Raw genomic sequence first — 19,009 nt, forward strand, 5'->3', positions numbered from 1 at the left:
TCCAGACAATAAATGGGAGAATGGCAAGTGGTAAAATAAGTATGCCATTACACTGAAGTTGCCACTAGATTATAATTTCTGGAAATCCAGGGGATGTGAAAAAATGGAAATTGGTAGAAGTAAGCTTGAACTAAATGTGCAAAATGAAGCGTGCCCTAGAATGTCTACCACCACCCCTGCCCTCAAAAAAGCCAAATCCTACAAGTTTAAAATTCACACAGGAAGCATAAAAGAGCATCATTTAATAGGAACAATAAATAACAGCTTTCAGGTCTTGTCTTTAAGAATTATTTACAGCACAAAGCCCAAATTTATGCCTGCTTTCCAAGTGCGTGTTTCCAAACAGCATGTTTATGAGCCGAAGGAATGAGTGGAAGAGAAGCTAACTTTTGTTCTTGTTTTATTAGGCCTGATTTATAGCCTAAAAAGTGTCTAAGTGAGGTAATGTGGCTGTTGAGGAGGCTGATATTCTGAAAAGAAAGATATTTGATGGACAGAAGGTACCATAATAGTAAAAAGTTTATGTTTCACAGTCACAAGCTCCGGTGGTAGCTGTTAAGAAATGTCCTACCTGAGGTGCCCTCCCCTCCCATTGCCATATAGACAAATAACATTTTCAGCATTGAGCCTCTAATTCACATCCACATGAAATAACTGGAGGAAGCGGTATAAATTCACCACTTGCTTAAATTCAAATCTGCAAAAGAGAGGAGTCCCAGATACCCCTCCCTCCTGCCGGCCACGGCTTTTGGGGATAACATGGTGCATCCCCTCAGGGCTGTGTGCCGCGGTACCCATCTGGCAGCGAAACTCAAGTGAGATAGAAGGACTTGGCTTCCCTTCACCTCCACCTCCACCTCCCTTGCGGGATTTGCCCTCCTAGGAGAGGCGGCAGCTGGTTGCATTTGGAAACGTCGGCAAAGGCTGCGGTGCCGCACCTCCGCAGAGAGCAGCTGACCGCGGCCGTGCTGGCTCAGGAGGTGAGGCACCGGAGCACCGTGCCTTCCCCAGCCTGAGGCCTGGCAGTTGGCCAGGGAGCACCCTGATCGATAGCAGGGAGGCCGTCGTAGACCCAGGGAATGAGGAATTTTCCATTCTTCCGCTAAAAACACAAGGATTTAAAGTTTCTTTGGGCTAGCAGGTGAACTCAAGAGCCAGTCACTCCTTGGCACAGGGGCTGGGGCTCTGCCGTTGCTGTTACGGCAGAGTTAGTTTCTCGGGAGAAATGGGATGCAGCTTTGAACCTCCTGGGCTGAAGAGAGCACTGAATCCAGGTCTTCCCTCTCCTAAGTAGCCCAATACCACACAGCTGAGCGAAACGGGAACTTCTGCCCTGTGCCTGAAAAGAGAAGAGGCATTTCTTCCCTGCTTTTGAAAGGCCTGGGTTTCCTCTTCAATTCCAGCAGAGGAACACGGGCAACCCCAGATCTGGGCACCTCCATGCACTAGGGTTAACTCCAGAGCCTGTCTTGAAGTTAACTTCAAAGCATCCGTCAAGCGTTTTCCTCTTGCATTTGCCTGCACCTCGTCCCGCCTGGCTCAGCAGCTGCCTGCTGGGGACCCTTCCCTGGCACGCCGCCTCCGTCCTCTGCCTTGCAAGGGATGCGCAGGGCTCTGGCTCGGGGCTGTGCAGTCCTCTCTACCTGCGCGCTTGCGGCGAGGCCCTTCGTAGGAGCAGACGTTCAACTTCGATCACAGAAGTTAAATTTGTTGGGATGGCTCACATCAATGCCGATGACTGGTTTTGTAGGGCAAAGATCTAGATCATTACAGTTATATATTGCTAAGAGAATGTTTGCTTTTTTTGATGCCTACTTTGAAATAATTTCTGAAATTTATTTTAATGCCGGTAAGATGGTATTTATTGCTAAATAATAAGCCAGAGCTTCAAGTATTTGCTGAAGGTCAAATTCTTGCCCAGTATAAATCCGAGTTTCTCCATTAAAAGCAGTATGTCTGTGTCTGTTAGCAACATCTGAAAGATCTGGTCTGGAAACTTGGGCAGGGGAGAAACAATTAGTGTGTTATTAAAAAAAAATTAGTGTGTTATTAAAAAAAGAAAAAAAGTGAGAAGGAGCCAGAGAGGACTGTGCAACGCTGTGCATGAAGTCTGTGAAGTCTGTACAAAGCATCTCTGTGGCATTTCTCATCATTGGAAGAAGGAATTGAGAGCTGCAGTAGATTACTGAGAGCTCACATTTATCTCTGTACATTTTTTTGCTCCTGGAAATTGCAAGATACTCTGAGAAAAAGACATCAAAATGTATTAGTGAAGTATATAGAGATGTAGTGGGTCTTGATTAATTATGTAGTCAATTATATTAAAATGTTGCATTATTCATGTTCCTTAAATGTGATTTCCCAAAAATATTCCCATAGGGCACTGATATTTCATAGTATATTGCTTAGGATTAGGAGATGAAGTTCCCAGGTTAAGTTATTTACTGTTAATGAAAACACCACTCAGTATATACGGCTTGAAAATCCATTGTTAATTAACAGCATTCAATTCTTAATTGTTTTTTTACCAGTTCAGTTGAAATCATTGACACAAAATACATTGTTAAACTGCTTAATCAATCATTGTAGAAAAATAGAGGTGTTTGATAGGGACATTCTAGTACAAAGATTACGTGAAGCTTCCCCGTTGAAAGCTTTGGAGGCTTCTATTTTTTTTTTTAAGCTTATGTTACAAAAATGAGATTTCATAAACTTTACAGTCCATACTACATGAATACCAAAGACAATAAAATACATGGGGAGAGAGAGAAAGGACGAACACACACACACCTTAAGCTTTAAGTGCCCTATTCACAAAAATATAGCTTACACATGCGCATGCCCCAGTGGCGGAAAGTCTATTTTTTTGTGCTAAAGGACAAAAAAAAGGTTTAATTAGGGCCCTGAGCTGCTGTTCTAATTAATGCAAACTTTTGTTAAACTGCAGCAATGAATTATAGAGTGGCCCAGTAAATTACAAGAGCAAAAAGCAGGTTTATCCTCAGAGGAATGGTTTGCTTTCAGCTCGCACACCTTTCGCTAGGACTGACACACATGGGCGGCTCGTCGCTACTGGTGCTGCGCTCCCCCCGGCTCCTCTGCTAGAAGGCTTCTGTCTTCTAGTGGAGCTGTGGAGCCACCCTTCCTTCAAAATGCTCAGTACCTCTCACCGGTAACCTTACGGGTGGGCTGGGGTGGATGAACTGGAGCACTCAGCAGCTGCTGGTGCTGGGGCAGAACAAACTTTGAAAGGTTTGTAGCAAAATCAGTGTTATTTCACAAAAAATTAAGCGTATGTAACCTTTACTGAGTTGGCAGAATCAGCCATCCCAGGTGGAGGGAACAAAAATCCATATTCTGCATCATTCCTTACGTCATGCTGCTTTGTAAAAGCCTTTTAGGGAAAATGTTCAGAGCTGAAACAAAAAACTCTTTCCATCCAGCCTGATCTGCCAGTACCTGGTATGCAACCCTTTCCCCACACCCTACGCTGCCCGCCTCAGCGTGAAGCACAGCTCGAGGACCTGCAGAAACCCCTGCCAATTAGCCACAGTCCGTGAAAATTAACAAGGGGCAGTTGTTTCAGCAAAAAAAGAGGAAAATAGATGTGAATTTAATGTGAAAGCTATATCACAGTGCAAAATTTCCACCTGCCCACTGAGTTTCTCCTGAGGTTATTTTTTTTCTCTTCTATTTTAACGTAAATGTTTCTGTACAAAAAAGCTTCAGATTCTCTTCAGTGTATTCTTTCTTTCCGGAGTAGGCAGGTATAAAAAAAATGAAATTAAGGCTGCAGCTTCTTCTCCTTTGCTGACAGAAATGCTGTTCTTGATGGGCCTGAGTGAAAGCCCACCGAAAGCATTGCTTTTTTCAACAGGTAGTATTTTATGCACGCAGGGCCTGGCTGAGCGGTCCTTAGCACTGGGCAATGCCGCACGATGTGAGCAGCCCCTTATGGAGCGTGTCCGTGGAACTGTGACCGTACACATCAGCTCCCCTACTCGCGTGAGTGTTGCCGTGTAAGCTATGCAAATTATCACTGCCCCGTTTATTTTAAAGTTGTCAAGTCGGAATGTACAGGATTTACATGGATTTACAACAGCCAAGGAGCTACCCCAAGGTGGAGAAAGTCGTTAGGGAACCACTCTCCTGAGCACGGGTGGCAGGAGCTGTGTGTTTGGCTGAGAAACCCTGCTGAAGCATACACCCAGGGGTGTTGCACCGTCCGTGACTCTGCTGGACCGGCCAAACACCGGCGCTGTCAACAGATGAATTTCATTGATTACGGCTTCAGATGAAATTCAGCTGTTTCTTTCCCAGCTGAGTAGCTAAAAACCTACTTGCTAAGGTGCAACGTTGGGTTTTCAATGGCTTGTGCTGTTTGTGTAGCAAACTACTCCGCTGAAATCCCGTGGTTCAGGTGGGGAGAAGGGAGAAGTTTCCCTAGATATTGCACATAAAGGATAATACCTCCACATGAAACATGCTTGCTATATTAAGAGTATACAGGAAATTCTGGTTTGCCATGAGTTTGCCACAGCCTAAATTTTAGGTTGAACTGCCAAAAAAAGAACCAGGAACAGTTTGCCTTATTTGTAAACATTTTCACAGTATATCAGTAATTATGTTACAGTTTCTCTACTCTCTGCCCTCTCCCAGACTTATGGCTTTTTAGAGTCAGTGAAACGATCTGTTTGGCAAACAGTGAGGTACTCTAAATAGCTGCCAGTCTGGTACACTGAAGAAAATGTCATGCACTAGAAGAGCCATAGATATAGGGGAAAAAAAAAAAATCAATATTACACTCCAAATATTTGAAGAGAAATGCCTACTCAATGGGTAGTTAGTTTTTGCATCCCAATATTTCTAGAAGTCTGTTTCTAAACCTACATTAATTACACATCTATGTACATTATTTAGAAGTTCTTTACTACAGTACTTTTGTACATGCGGTGTTTATTACTAAATGTAAAGAGAAAATAATTACATAAGGCATATGTACAGTATTGTGTTGGATTGCAGATCCCTCTGCTCACCTTCGTCTTAAAGCTGCAAGGCCCATTTCATAGAGGCCTATCACTCAGTTTGTGAAACTCTCCTGAAATACGTCAAAACTGGAGCCAAGGCCCATTACTTTGATGAGCATTAATTAGTCTTTCCTTTTAAATCCCTTGTATATATTCCCATTGCTTTGGGGTTTTTTTTGTTGTTGATGTGAATAAACCTGGAGGTCTGAACTCAGAGAGGTGCTGAGGAAGCCAGCAGTCATTACCAGGGAGGGGATTGAGATTCCACCATCAATAATGGGTATTGCAGCTTTAACTCACGCCTTTGCTTAGTCTGTGAATCTCTTGAGTTTAAATTGGGCAGGTAGGTATTTCGCATCTTAAGTATTTATTTTCCCGGAATTAAGAACAAAGAGGAAGGAAAAAAAAAAGCATGTTGGAGAAAGAAAAGGGAAGCAAAGAGGGAGAAGATAAAGGAGGTGGTGTGGCCCTTATGCCTCCGGTGGTTCTACACTTTGGACTCATTCTCCAAGTTGGCCACATCACCGTTTCTTTCATTTTGGTCTTCTTGATTCTTTTCTTCCTCTTCAGTTTCCAGCTCAGCATGCTGGTCCAGCTTGCTGGAAACAGACCACGTCAGGGGCAGTTCTGCTCGGCTGGCCATCTCTGCCAGCTCTTTGGCACTGTAAACTGGTGTGTTGGTCTCATATGTTTCATGAAAACTGTTGTAGTCAACTTCATAAAATCCATCCTCCAGAGTGAGGACAGGGGTGAAACGGTAACCCCACAGGATCTCACTCGTAATGTATGAACTTCGAGCTTGGCAGGTCATTCCTGTAACAGAGAAGGAAGAAGTGCTGTAATAAGGACCCACTGCTTTCCCAGATCCTTAATTATTTTTTCATATAGGCAGAGAAGTGTATGTAAAAAGGCACATGCCAGAAAAGAATTAGGTTTGACATCATATGAGGTTGAGCTTAGAAGGCAATTTTACAGTGTATAATCTATTTGACGCCCTTTCCTTCTGTGTGTACATAATAACAAGTGGTGAGTCTGTGAGCAAAGATTAACATTTCTTTATTAAATGCAGTTCTTCTTCCTGTATTTCATCAACGAGTCACTCACCCGCTGACGAGTCTCAGATGGCTTATTGAGAGCATATGTGACTTGCACCATGCCATCCTTTGATCCCCTGGCATGTAATGAACCCACGCTGCCACGTTCAGCACTTGCCCAGGCTAACTGAGGAACTCGTACAGAAGTTTTTCTCAGCTGGAGCCAGCCCCTGAGCCTGTGATCCATGGGTTGACTTGGTTCCCCTAAAGGTTGGAGCTGCCTTTTAGTTACACTGCTTTGAGGTTTGGGCTGGTGGCAAATGCACAAACATCAGCAAAACTGATGGACATTGTGATAGTGTGTGGTGTCGAATTCAGGTAACTGGAACTAACCTCGTTGTTACCTTCCCTTCACAGCTCTGCTGAACCTCACTCTGGGAGCTGCTATAGGCCAAAAAAAATCTGTAAGATACTATGTTTTGTTAAAAGGCATGGAGAGAGGCAGCTGTTCCAAGCTGAAAGTGTAGTCCAGTGTATCCTCCAGGTGAAGAAACACCTGGCTGTGGCAGGGACTTGTGACTTGGAGAACCTGCTCCATCTCAGACAAACAACTCAGGGAAACGCTATGATAAAATATTAATGCTCACTTAGTGGAAGGGGAAACCCAGCTGACCAGGAAAAGGGTCAGAAGAAGTGAATTTAAGAGGCAAAAACATGCTGCCAACAAAATGGGAGTACACGGAGAGAATGTGATGGTTTTCCTTTAATTATTTGCATGTTATTAACTATGTATTACTAAGCAGACATCAGCCAAGCAGTATATGTCAGATACTTAATAAGTAATGATACATAACCCCTGGACAAGCCTGCCACACATCAGTTATTTAGAAGGTAATCATAATCAATTAAAATTGTTTAATTTTGGGGGCACAAATGGCAGCCTGTAGAAATACACATCATTTCTCTATGCTGCTAGCATCATATAAAGGCACATGGAGAGTCTCAGGAAGAGCAAACATTGGCAGTTTAATGTCTCCAATCTTCTTCAGGGCTGTGCAAACTGCTCTAGATAATTCTGCCCTCATTCTCTCGAGCCTCCTCTCCAAGCTCAGATAACTTGCTTCCAATGGGTGAAAACTGCTGTTTCTTGATACTCTATCTTTTTCACGATAACATTATGTTTAGAAAGACATTTACCAGCTGTTACCGCACTGTGATACTTCAGCATTTCTCCATCAATTCCCTCCTCTTACCGCAGCACCTCAGACCCTGCGGAGGGGTGACTGGCACGGAAAGCTTTAGCATGAAAACTGCTGCACCGTACCTACCTGCTACAGCCAGGCAGAAAGGCGACCGTACTTCTACTGTGCTTACTGATCTTAATTTCTCTTTCCTTTTACCTGACAGAAATCAACAAGCCTTCATTTTTCTCAGTTTTGCAGAGCAAGACATGTTTGCATTTCAATTCTCAAGTAATGCACAAATGGTAATATAAAGATCTTACCATTTTTCTGTTCATTTCACAGGTGGGAAGGGCTGAAGGACACAAAATCATCTCTTGTGAGATTTCCTGTGTGATTTTTAGTCTAAAGGAGATCTTCTTTCTCACAAAATGACAGAGGGAGATGAACTTGGCAGCTCACAGAGCACTATACATATGAGCAACGCACTAGCTGTGCAGCAGCTTCCCCAAAGGGTCATTTGGGTTTTTTTGCAGTGCTCTTCTGGGCAGACCCAGAAGCGTGGGTGCAGTACTTGATAGGATCTCCTTGCCCCCGGCAGGGAGGCATCAGCAGGCTGGGGGGCAGAGAGGGCTGGCAGTGACCAGTGCTGGTCGCGATGTCTCCCCTGCTGTCTCGGGCATCCCTCTGGGCTGGTCTCCTACCAGCATCTCTGCGGCTCCTTGGCGGTGCTCCGAGACCACTGACCCCCTGGATGGGTTTCCCCAAAGGAGTATGCTGTTCCTAAGACTCATGTGTTTCTAATCCCTTTCTCTGCTGCTGAAATTTAACTTCAAATTGAGTGGGAAATTTGGAGTTTTCATTAGAAGGGCAATGAGATTAAATAAAGAAAAAAAAAATTGAAGTCTCTTTGAAACAGTGTTACCTTCCTGTGCTCAGACCAAGTACTCAGTGATCCTGCTGCTTTGGTTGGAAAAATTCATTTCATTGGTGGGAAAGAGGGGGGCAATTTTCTGCAGAAGTCAAGAAGATTAATTGAATTACATTAGAGTTACAGCTCATTAAAAACAAACACTCATGTGAAATTTTGACGTGTCTTAGTTTTTAATTTAGTCTCCCGTTTAGCAGTGATTGAATACCTGTTTCTTTTCCACAGCTAGACAAAATACTTTCAGAGCTAGCATGAAAGAGTTAGGATTTTTCAAGCAAGTAAAGTTGAAATCAAGAAAAAGACTTTATCTAGTGAGGGACGTGTGTATGAGAAAGACCTTACAATGCTCTCTAAAGGTTTGAGAAAGCTAATATGGAAAAAATTTGTAAGTGGATCACAAGGATTCCAGATTAAAATGTGGCACAGTTGTGGAGACCCTTGAAGTGATTGCCAGTGCGCCTGCGTGGCTCTGGAAGCAGAACAGAGAGATTTCTGCAGTTCTGCATGGTGTGCCTTTACCAGCCTCTGCCTGTGCTGGTTCAGAGGTCCTTCAGCTCCACAGTCAGCAGAGCTCCTGGACTGTCTTTTCTGCACTTAAGCCCTTATCATATATTATGGTCTAATTGACACATGTCTCGTTATACTCCATGGTTTTAATTGTCCTGTAAAAGGAAGTGTGACTTTTATTACTTGCTGTAATTTCTGAACATGCTTTTGGTTGACGAGGAAGGCTGCATCTTGAGTGAGGGCGTTTTAGACTTTAGGTTTCCAAGTATTGCGTGATTTATTCAGTAATTGTGTGGTTTACATGCAGCCATAGATCTGTTGCACAATGGCTTTAAAAATGATTGTGGTTTGACATTTTGACTAGTGTCTCATTTTAATTGGATCTCTTCAGGGTCGATGAGAGCTAGGGAGCCTTTGGAGATACTTAGCTCAGCATTAATTGGACTTTTTCAAAATAAGCTGGGAAATTAAGAGACCCAAATAATTCATTCTAAATTAATTAAAACTATAACTGGAAGGAACGGTCTATTTGAGACGGAGTGTCAGAGCCCAAAAAACCTCGAGGCGGGACTCTCAGGCCCTGCTGTGACGGCCCTGGAGTGAAGCCGGGGCAGCGGATGGTAACGGAGGAGCATTCCCGCTGGGATGGGCAGCCGCTTGCCCCTGCACGTCCCGGTGCGGCGGCTCTGCAGCTCCCCACGCCATCTGTCCCTGCTGCCTGGCACGGGGGGACGGCAGCGGCAGGATTGGGTTGCAGTGCAGTGGGCTTGTCGCTTGCACCTGTTCACCTCGCCGCATACTGTATTTTAAATACACCGTGGGCTGATGAGACCTCTGATGGTTGCCCTTAACTGCTGTCTCACTCCCTTAAACTCGAAGCATTTTTAATGAGTGGTAATGAGGCTTTGTATATGTTACAGCTTTCTGTTAGGTCTTAACGACAGTGTTTCGGTCTGTTTGTTTTATGTTTGTACAGGCTAGGGAATCATGACCGAGTGTTGTGCAAATACTTGATTGCTGGACAAGTTACTTAACTTGTAAAATTAATTGCCATCTTACTTCATTGTGGGTTTTTTTAATTATGTTTAATGTTCAGTTAGAGCTTTATGGACTGTAACCAGCATCATAAGATTTACCGCTTCTTTGTGAAAGACACACACCACGGTGGACACTGTGCCTATCGCTCCCCTGTCCCCGTTCCTGGGTCAGAACTATGCAAGGCGAGTTGCAAGCTGAATTTTGGTCCTTGTTATATCAGGGGAGGCAAACTAAATTATGGGGATTGGGTGAAGGAGACTTTTTTTGAGACAGCCAAGCTAACACGGCAACATTTTTATTGTTTTGTTTTCAAATGGGAACAAAAAAGGTCCTGCTGACAGTGCTGGGATTAGCTCCATGTATCTGAAATCAGCAATTAGTTACTACTTTGGATAGTCTCGTTAACATACAACCAGTGTAATTAAAACTTTAATTTATCCTCTAAATGCTTATTATTCCTGTTCAACAGCTGAGGATCTGAACTGCACAGAGATTTGGGTAACACTGCAGAGTTAAGAGTAGCTCGTGAGCAGGAGCCGGCCTGCTAAGCCACTTTCTGTCTGCATTGAATTTGTCACACAGCTGGGCTCCTGCGGCCAGGTACCTGTGCTGGGGTGGGGATGCTGTAGGGGGCTTGGTCACATCTGTGACATTATGTCCTGTTTGCTTCAACAAGGAGTTGGGACCACGCTCTGGTTCCTGATAACCTGTGGGCTGTTCCTCTCTGAGCACAGGCTGCAGTGGCTCCCTCTGCCTGACTGGGAGCGTGGACACTATTTCAGTGTACCCCATCAGCAATTTTCCTTGCAGCTAGAATGAAAGGTTTTATCAAGCTTAATGTTTGCACCATGCAGTCTAAGAAAATGACAGAATAATTCCCCTAAGCTGTTGCTGATATGCGGGCGAGGTTACAACCCCACCTTTGACTGATTAGAATTAATAACAAAGTTGATGCCACCTCCAGATTCATTACTCTTGAAAAGTCGCCCTGTGCAGTTATTTTGAGGTTACAGTTTGTTCATGCTGTCTACTGCTATTTAGACTTATGCTTTGCACTGTCTTACAGTGCTACAAGGGTTTGGTGTGGTGACCCAGAGTGACTTGATGCATTTCCTCACAGTGCACTTAATTTAAGATTTCATGGTAGCTTACACAATAATACGTTGTGTCATGCACTCTTACCATATATTATTTCACTTTGTGATGGGAGCCATCAAAAATAAAATGCTATAAAAAAGTCAGGGGAAAAAGGGTACTTCAGAATCACAGAATCAAATACATGTTTGTGTTGAAATACAGTGATTTTCAGCTCCAGGTCAGCCTACTGCAGATTACACACAGACACAGCCTCGTTCAGCTTTTGTTTTAGTTGAGGTGGTCTTTATTACAACAGGACTTTTTATTTTCGAAGTCCACTCCTGTGATAAAAAAAGGACTCTAAATGAAATGAAGGGGGCAATAATTACGGCCCATTATTGACTGCATCTTTTGGCTGACAGCCACAATGTCAAGCCGATTTTGAGGTTCAGCGATTTCCTGCTGGCATTTAGCAGAATGAGGCAGACTTTCTGCTGCACAAAATTGAATGGGATATCCCATAAGAATGACCCATTTTCAACCATTGCATGGGAAGTTTGCTTCACAGTTCAGCCTGGAGTAAGACCTCAGCAGCAGAGGACTCAGATGTGCACAGAAAACAGTGGTGGTCTCATTTCTGGGGTGAGTAGAGTTTCACTCATGTACAGGAGTACAGAATTTGGTCTGGGGTCTCCAGCTGGGAGCTGAGACTTCCACATGTGTTATATTGCTTTCACCCTGTCCTTATTCATAACATCCTTTGCTGAGGTATCACTGTAGAGGTTTTGATCTACTTTGTCAAAAGGTTCATTTGTATTGTAAGAACCTTTTAAAAACAAAACCAAACATGTAGGAAATTCTTGCCCCTTGAGATTAATTCCTACAACCTCTGTGTCAGTGCTCAAGATGAAACTATTTTGCTGTAGGATTTATGAAGAAGGGGGAGTTGCTGACCCATAGCATTAAAGCTGACTTTTGCACCTTGCCTGGGGCAAGGGTGTGAAGATGGGGGGATGTTGCTTAAACACTGTGATAATGGCACTAATATTGAGGTAAGTAGATGAATGTGCAGCAAGTGTCTGAAACTTCAGTATGGTGCTCAAAAACCCTACAGTGACTTCCTGGGTTTGTATGTGAGCATTGCTCCTGTGTTCGTTAAGTATCACCAAGCAGCGTGCTATAAGGCAGAGAGATGGTCTCTGCCCAGCTGACCTTTTGGTCTCAAAGATATTTGGTGCAAGATTTGTCACTCTGCTATTTTTAGATGTTAAGGAGAATGAGAAAGCAATGTGTGCTATTAAAAACAAGCAAAAGGCTAGGAGTCAAGAACTCCTGATTGATACCTTGGTTCTCCTGCAGATATCGTGTGGGCTTTGGCAAATTACCTAGCTTTGCTGGGTCTGTTTTATTGGGGTGCCACAAGGGATATGCTGAGATTTAAAGGCAGTAGATGTGCTTGCGGTATATTCTCTTCCTCATCTAGACTTCCCCTGTCAAATTTGTACTAAGCAATTCGCCCCGGTGTGAAAAAGATTGCCTCAAAAAAGAACAGAGATTTAGAATAAAATTTTCATAGTGACACCAAGTTATTGTCAGAAACATTCCATATTAATTAATTTGTTATCTTTAATCAGGCTAAAAAAAAAAGAAAAAAAGAAAAAAGTCATGTTGTACCCTGAATTCACCACTTTTTGCAAAGCCCAAAGCATCAGTGGTCATTGCTGGAAAATGTTGCAAATACCATGCTGTGGTAAGACATTTTCCCCCTCCTTTTTGTATTTGTGTACATCTGACAAGAAATCAGTGGTTTTTTTCAGTTTTGAGTAAAAATAATTAAATATACATAACCTTTCATTCAGCACTAGCAATGGGAAATTCCCAGGGGTTCTGATAACTTGATTCAGAACACCCCTGGAAATTGGATGCTTATGTCATCCTCAGCAATGTCTAAAGCTCTTGAAAGGAGCGAAAACTGGAAGGGTGCCAGTGACCATTTCAACGTATCTGGGTTTCAGCATGCCTGGGAATCTGTGCACGACACCCTCGTGTTGTGGGTTGTGAACAGTGTGCGTGTCTTCTCCACGTCCCAGCTACACCGCAGCATGGCTGCTCCTGGCTCTGGTGCAGTGACTGGAGAGAGGAGCGGGTGTGTGAGTGGGAGAGGAAGGGACGGGGGACAGATGTTTTTTCCTGTAAGAATATAAGGAATTAACTTTCACTGGCTTTTTTTGTTTGTTTTCTCTTTCCTTTTGTAAAGTTAAAATTGGTGCTTTTTTTTCTGTATATGAATCGAGTAACTTGGTATTTCTATTTTCACAATTCTTTCTTAATCAGACCAAGAAGCTGATCACTATATTTGAAATTTTATGGCTTTGACCTAATGCTATCTGTGAATTCTGATCAGAGAGGTCTGTGGTAGCTGCTGTCTGTCTCACAGCTGATGACGGGACCAGGTACAAGCTCCACATCAGAAAATGCAAGTTGCCATGGAGTGGGCTGGATCAGCTGGCCTGACCACCAACAATAGTAATAAAATCACATCCCCTGTGGGAGAAGGTGTATATTATTAGGTCATGTTTGCACAAGAGGTGAATATGCATAGGAAATTGAGCTGGTGAGAAGCCATAATTTCAAGTCAGTGGGACTTTCTGACACTCCAAAATCTATTTCTTTCTAAACAAGATGAAAATGAATAATAAGTATAAAAAAATGGAATTGATATTCAGTTAAATACTAAACAAAGTCTAACTTGGATCAGTCAAAGCATTCTGTTTTCATTCTGACTTCTTCAAATGTGATCTATTGTATAACACAGCATCTAAATTAGAAAAAGATGGCCATGTTTTAGTCTTTTTCAAAATATTAAAAAAAGCACATTTCCCCCCCCCCAGTAGAAGATTTCAATGCCAGTAAAATTATATTTTCCAATGGAAAAATGCTGAGTTAGAAATGTTTGATATACTTGGATAATATTTCTCCTATCAGGAATTAAATATACCTCACTGAGTATTTTGTGTCTAATTTCTTACTTTCTAACTGCATGTAGCTTAGTCTGAGAAATGGTATGCATAAGGCAGAAAAGATCGTCTGATTCAATCTCAGATGTGCTGCCACTTTTAGCTAACAGTACCATATACATTCTCAATAAACAGCTTCCCAAAGAGATGGTACAATTACTATTCAGCCAATATTTAACCTTCATTTAGCCTTATATTGAGGCCATGCCCAGCAGATCAAGCTGCCTGAAGTTTATGAATTTTAATCATTTTTTCAGCTGTGCTTTTTCAAATGGATGTTGATTACATTTTTCTGCCTAAATCTGTGAAATTTAATATATCAAATAACACAGCGTCTGACCAGAGAGAGAAGCTTGTTTCAGAATTGGCACTGGGAGTCCTTGGAAACGGGAGACTCAATTCAGCGGAGCTGGAACATGAAGTACCAGGATTTTGTACCCTACTCTGTGTTTGACTGTTGGGATACATTTATAGATTCAGTGGTTTCTCAGACATCGAATCAGCACCACTCAAGTGCTTTATTTCTCCTAGCAGGTACCCACCACAGGAGGATATAGGGGAATTTTGTTTAAAAGAAGCTGCAGCACACGGTTATACCTACGGTAGCTCTGCTTTCAAAATGCAAAGTGCTGAGTAAGCAGAAGTGCTGTCCTGACCTTTTAAAAATACATTGCTATTAGTCCACGGGCTTCCTCCTGAATTCTGGCCTGCAGATGGGACGCTCTCTCCCGGTGCGGTGCGCAGGCAGCCTGCTCTGCAATTCCCTGACAAACAGCCGGGAGCAGGCAGCAGAGGCACTGGGCTCCAGCTGAGCCGCCTGCTGATGCCTCACCAGAGAAGGATCCTGGCAGGATTTTTCCCTAAGCAGCGCAACCTGACCCACCAGAGCGGAGGTACGTCATGGAGCAGAGAGGATCCGAGGTGGCAGGGGGTGTGGAGAAGACCCCTGGCGGTACCTGAAGGCTAATAGTCCTGTTTATGGTTTTGGACCTCTCCAGCTGTCTTGTTAGGTTGCTTCCATAACAGAGAGGATGACCAGCCAGCAAGAATCACAGCCGTTGCGTGAGTTCCTGTTGGCTCCCTATTTCTTTTCCACAGTCATAAGCAACATCTTTAATTCTTATACCAGAGAACCTCAGAAAATGCACAGTTCACACAAATATTCCAGTTTAGTTACCTTGGCATTTGAAAGCACTTTGGGCTTAGTCTGTTTTATGGTCTCTCTCCAGTCACTAGATTCACTGCCGCTGGGGAAAAACATCTCATGAAAGCACCAGGAGAGGAGAGGATGCGGGATGCCCAGCCGCACACTGCTGTGCAGTGATGCTGTGCTACAGCTGGCTTCCTGCAGCATGATCTCAGGCTGAGAGGAGCTAAAGGGAGTCCCTTTTCCTCCAGGGACTCTGAGTGCCCTGCCCTTTCCCTCACCTTTTATGAAGAGGTAGAGGGCCACAGGAAAATCTAGTTTTGGATAAAAGAAGGGTGAACAAGGAGCTGCCTGAGTTGCTGCATTCCTCATCTTGGGAAAGAAAGCAGTAGAACAGCTCCTGTTCTTCCCTGTTCTGCATAAACCCAAAGAGATCAGCACCTCAGAAGCAGGTTTCTCTCTCTCCACTCCTTGCTGGGGAGGCAGAAGATGGGAATGGGTTAGATATAAATTCCAGGCAGGAAATGAAGGTAAGAAAAACACATCCTCTAACACTTCTAAACTTCACAGTTTGATAAAACCCTATGTCTTTCTGAAAAGTCCAACTTTGACGGGCAGTTTGGATGGGAACTGCTGCTTCTCCACAACGTTCAGGCTAACATTGCAAGATGCGATTGCTCTGATGCACCTGCAGCAAGCTTCCCAGGGCAATGCCCATGGATGGCATCAGTAGAGCTGGATGCTCTGCAGGTTGCCTGCTCAACTGCTGTGAATATAGACCCTAAATGCATTTGGTCTTAGAAAGGGTAGACGCATTGTTTATGTGAAAACTCTTCTAAGATGGCATCCTTTAAGATGTATACCCAGAGAGCCAATCTTTTGTGGAAAATATAGCTGACTGCTATATTGGCTCTATGCTACCTAATGCATAGCACATGCAACCCTCTTGAGGAACGTGTATTTAGCACACAGTGGTAACTGGGACTGAGACTAGAACAAGGCATGTTTGGGCATTGCTGAAATCCCACATTAACATTAATGCCAAGGGATGGCTGGGAGAAAAACCCCTTTAGCTGGAATGCTGCTTGCTGTGAAAGAAACATTTTCTGTAACAGCTTGTACCTGCTGCACACTTGTGCTGTCATGACTGTGAGATAAACATTTAATTAAAATAGATGTGTGATCTATTTCACCTCTTGCTGTGCAGACTTCTTAAACATGTAATTTGAGTCTGCATGTTTAGATGGCTTTTGTTTCTCTTCTTAAAATGCTGCTTACAAAGAGAACAGAACATCCAAGATTTGCTCTATCCTGAACTTTGCTGACTTAGAGCTTTTTATAAAAATGTCACATTTTACTGTGGAAATGTTTGTGAACCCAGGATTAAAGACAAAACAGTGTGAACACGCAGCTTGGCATGCTGTAAAATTCAGGAAATAAGGAAGATCACTAGCTTTTTGACAACAAAATCTGTGAATCACCCACAAAGTATTCTGGTGGTTGTTTCTAGGTTTGTGGCTAATGGCATTGCTGAAGCCTGGTTTAGCTGTTGTGAAATCGGAGGAGGAGATGAAAGAGACTTCGGGATAAAGCACTTGTTTCTGCCAGGCAGCTGTTGGTGAGAAGTGATGTTTGGAAATGCAACACAAATAAAGAGAAATTGTATTCTATCCAAAATCACTTGGATTTTTGGTAAGCAACAAAACATTTCAGTGGGGTTGCCTGAGCAGTTTCGTAACGGTGCATCCTTTTAGGTGGGCTGGAAAACAAGCTAAATGTGGGTAGGTGGTACTTGCTTTTAGAAGAGACAACTTGAAGAAATCAGTTTTTCTAAAGATATCTTAGTTTCAGAGATTATGTATTTGATTTATATTTCACCTGAAAGAGTACCAAGAGGACTGGTGTAGAGGTGCTTCATGGTTTTCAGAAGAAAGCTCTAAATCCTGACGGCATCACTGAAACCGTCATAGCTGCCATTTGAGAAGGCCAGCTACTATCACACGTCAGCCTACAAAAAGCAGCTGGGCACGGGGATGTGTGAGAACTGGATCGGTCCAGCTCTGTAGCACTGGCTAATAACAGCACAGCTGCTTTCTGGTTCTTTAACCAAGCAAACAAGCAACAGGCCCTTTCTCTGGGCATTTTGGATGAAGCTCAGCTCCTTGAAGGTGTGGTCCTTTGGTGATGGTGGTTGGACCTGGGCTTAATTCAGCTGGCAGCTCTTCCTCTCTTCTCTCTGGTGGCTTAAGCATGGACCTGCCTCTAGCCCTGTTGCTGTTCCTATGACCTGTTGGCAGTATAGCCCTTAGCAGGTGGAGAAATTCAGTGTAAGAGCTGAAGGGGCTCAGTGCTGCGGTCCTGTCTGAAGGACCCCCCCACTGTACATGGCCCAGAGCTAACTTACCTGCTCTGGGAGGATGAGGAGGAATATCTGGGCTAGTTTTGTTAGTATTTCAAACAATGGGTTTAGATAGTAGACCTTATACCCTTTCATTTTCTTAATGGGCGAGAGTTTAAGCAACCAGTCATGTGTTCATGCTATTATTTAGTGTGATTGGTCAACTCCTTTACAAAAACCTTTCTAAGGGAAACCTTTAAACACACTACGTTTAAAAATTCATCTGTCATAACAATAATCTTTAATTAAAATTTAAATTAGGTTTATTGATTCAGCTATTGTTATCTTTATCATAACAAAAGAATCAGCCAATTCCAGACTTCATGCAGCTCTGATTTTTGATGAACTTTTGCAGGCCTTCTAGCAGTTATGCAAAGAAAATCATCTGCGCTGTTAAAATCCTCCCACTGAACAGCAAGTGGGTTTTGATTTTTTTTTCTTTTTTTTTTCAGTTTATAGGATGAGACTTATTAAGTTGATGCTTTCAGGTTAATAATATTGGCTATCTGTCAACGTTACCAGCACATTTTTGAAATGCAGGACTGAGCAAAAACTGGCTGCCTCAGGGAATGAGATGCAAAATCTTTCACTTCTGAAACACTATTTAATATTCAAGTTATGTCAAAATTTGTATCCACATTTTAGCTGCTTGGCATCCTGTCTGATAATAGGTGCTATTAATATACCTGCTAGTAGATCAATGACCATTTCAGAAAAATTAATACTTCACTTGGTTTTAATTGACTTTGGTTTTATTTGAGGTGGTGAGGAGGAAGCTGATTCTGATCTTTAATTACTGCCTAGCATTTAGCAATGAGTCCAGTAAAAGAGAATAGCAGCAGTAGAGTTGGGATTTTAGGAAAGCTTCAATACTACTCTCCTGATATTTCTATTCTGCGAAAAAATAGGAACAACACATTTCAAGCTCTAGCCTTTTCAATGTAGCACTTTCCTTAATGCCTGAATTAATTTAAAAGGAAAAAAAAAGAAGCAAAAAACCAGCAAAAGGCTATTTTCCTCTATTCCTTGTTCATGTGTTGTAAATATTTAAAGTAACTGTTTCTGGGAGGAGCATAGACAAATCAATCCATGAGAATATGTGTCTGATTTTGCCATGAACATTTCCAACTTGTGATGGAGCAGAGAAATTCTGAGTTTCTTTGACACATGCACCTCATTTATGGAAGCAACAAAGAGTCATTAGGACTTTTTAGCACCCTGAAATTCTCCTTTAACAATATTTATCTCAGCTGGTGAGAAAAATTAGTTGTCTTAGTAAGGAAAAAATAATGAACTTGAGAAGAGGTAGCTATGTATGGAGAGAGCTATCTGAGGAAGCAAGTAGAAGAGGGTGCTCGCACTTGAAATTGCACAGTTCTCAGAGGAGAGGTACCTAAGATAGTGCAGAGGAGTCTGAAAAAAAATATCAGGCTTTTGAAGCAAGAAGTACCTTGTATAGAAGCCTGCAAAATGTCTGTTTCTCCTGAGTAATTAATTTCTGTTCAAGACTGAGGATGGGCTTGGCGTTCAGCAAAGATGTTAAGCTTTTTCTCCTGGAACACGAAACACTTGTTTGGCAAAGGAGTGTTTGTTTCAGGGTGTTGTGGTGCTAGATGGTTGGGTACACAAGGCATGAGCTGTTCTTGTCCTCC

General features: G+C 42.8%; 1 protein-coding gene across 5 annotated transcripts in view; it reads right to left on the minus strand.

Annotated features, from left to right (window-relative positions):
- Positions 1 to 2,424: 2,424 nt before the first annotated feature.
- The window catches only part of KCNJ6 (potassium inwardly rectifying channel subfamily J member 6), a 165,253-nt gene continuing 148,668 nt past the window's right edge, over positions 2,425 to 19,009 (minus strand). For 4 of the 5 annotated variants that reach the window (XM_030020622.1, XM_030020619.1, XM_030020621.1 and 1 more), the window contains one exon: positions 2,425 to 5,840. In XM_030020622.1, the coding sequence (XP_029876482.1) occupies positions 5,515 to 5,840 (326 nt within the window). In that variant the 3' untranslated portion in view covers positions 2,425 to 5,514. The remainder of the gene's footprint in view (positions 5,841 to 19,009) is intronic. The other variant, XM_030020623.1, reaches the window with a different exon arrangement.

Source organism: Aquila chrysaetos, chromosome 7 (assembly GCF_900496995.4).
Source record: "Aquila chrysaetos chrysaetos chromosome 7, bAquChr1.4, whole genome shotgun sequence".
Classification (NCBI taxonomy): Eukaryota; Metazoa; Chordata; class Aves; order Accipitriformes; family Accipitridae; genus Aquila; species Aquila chrysaetos.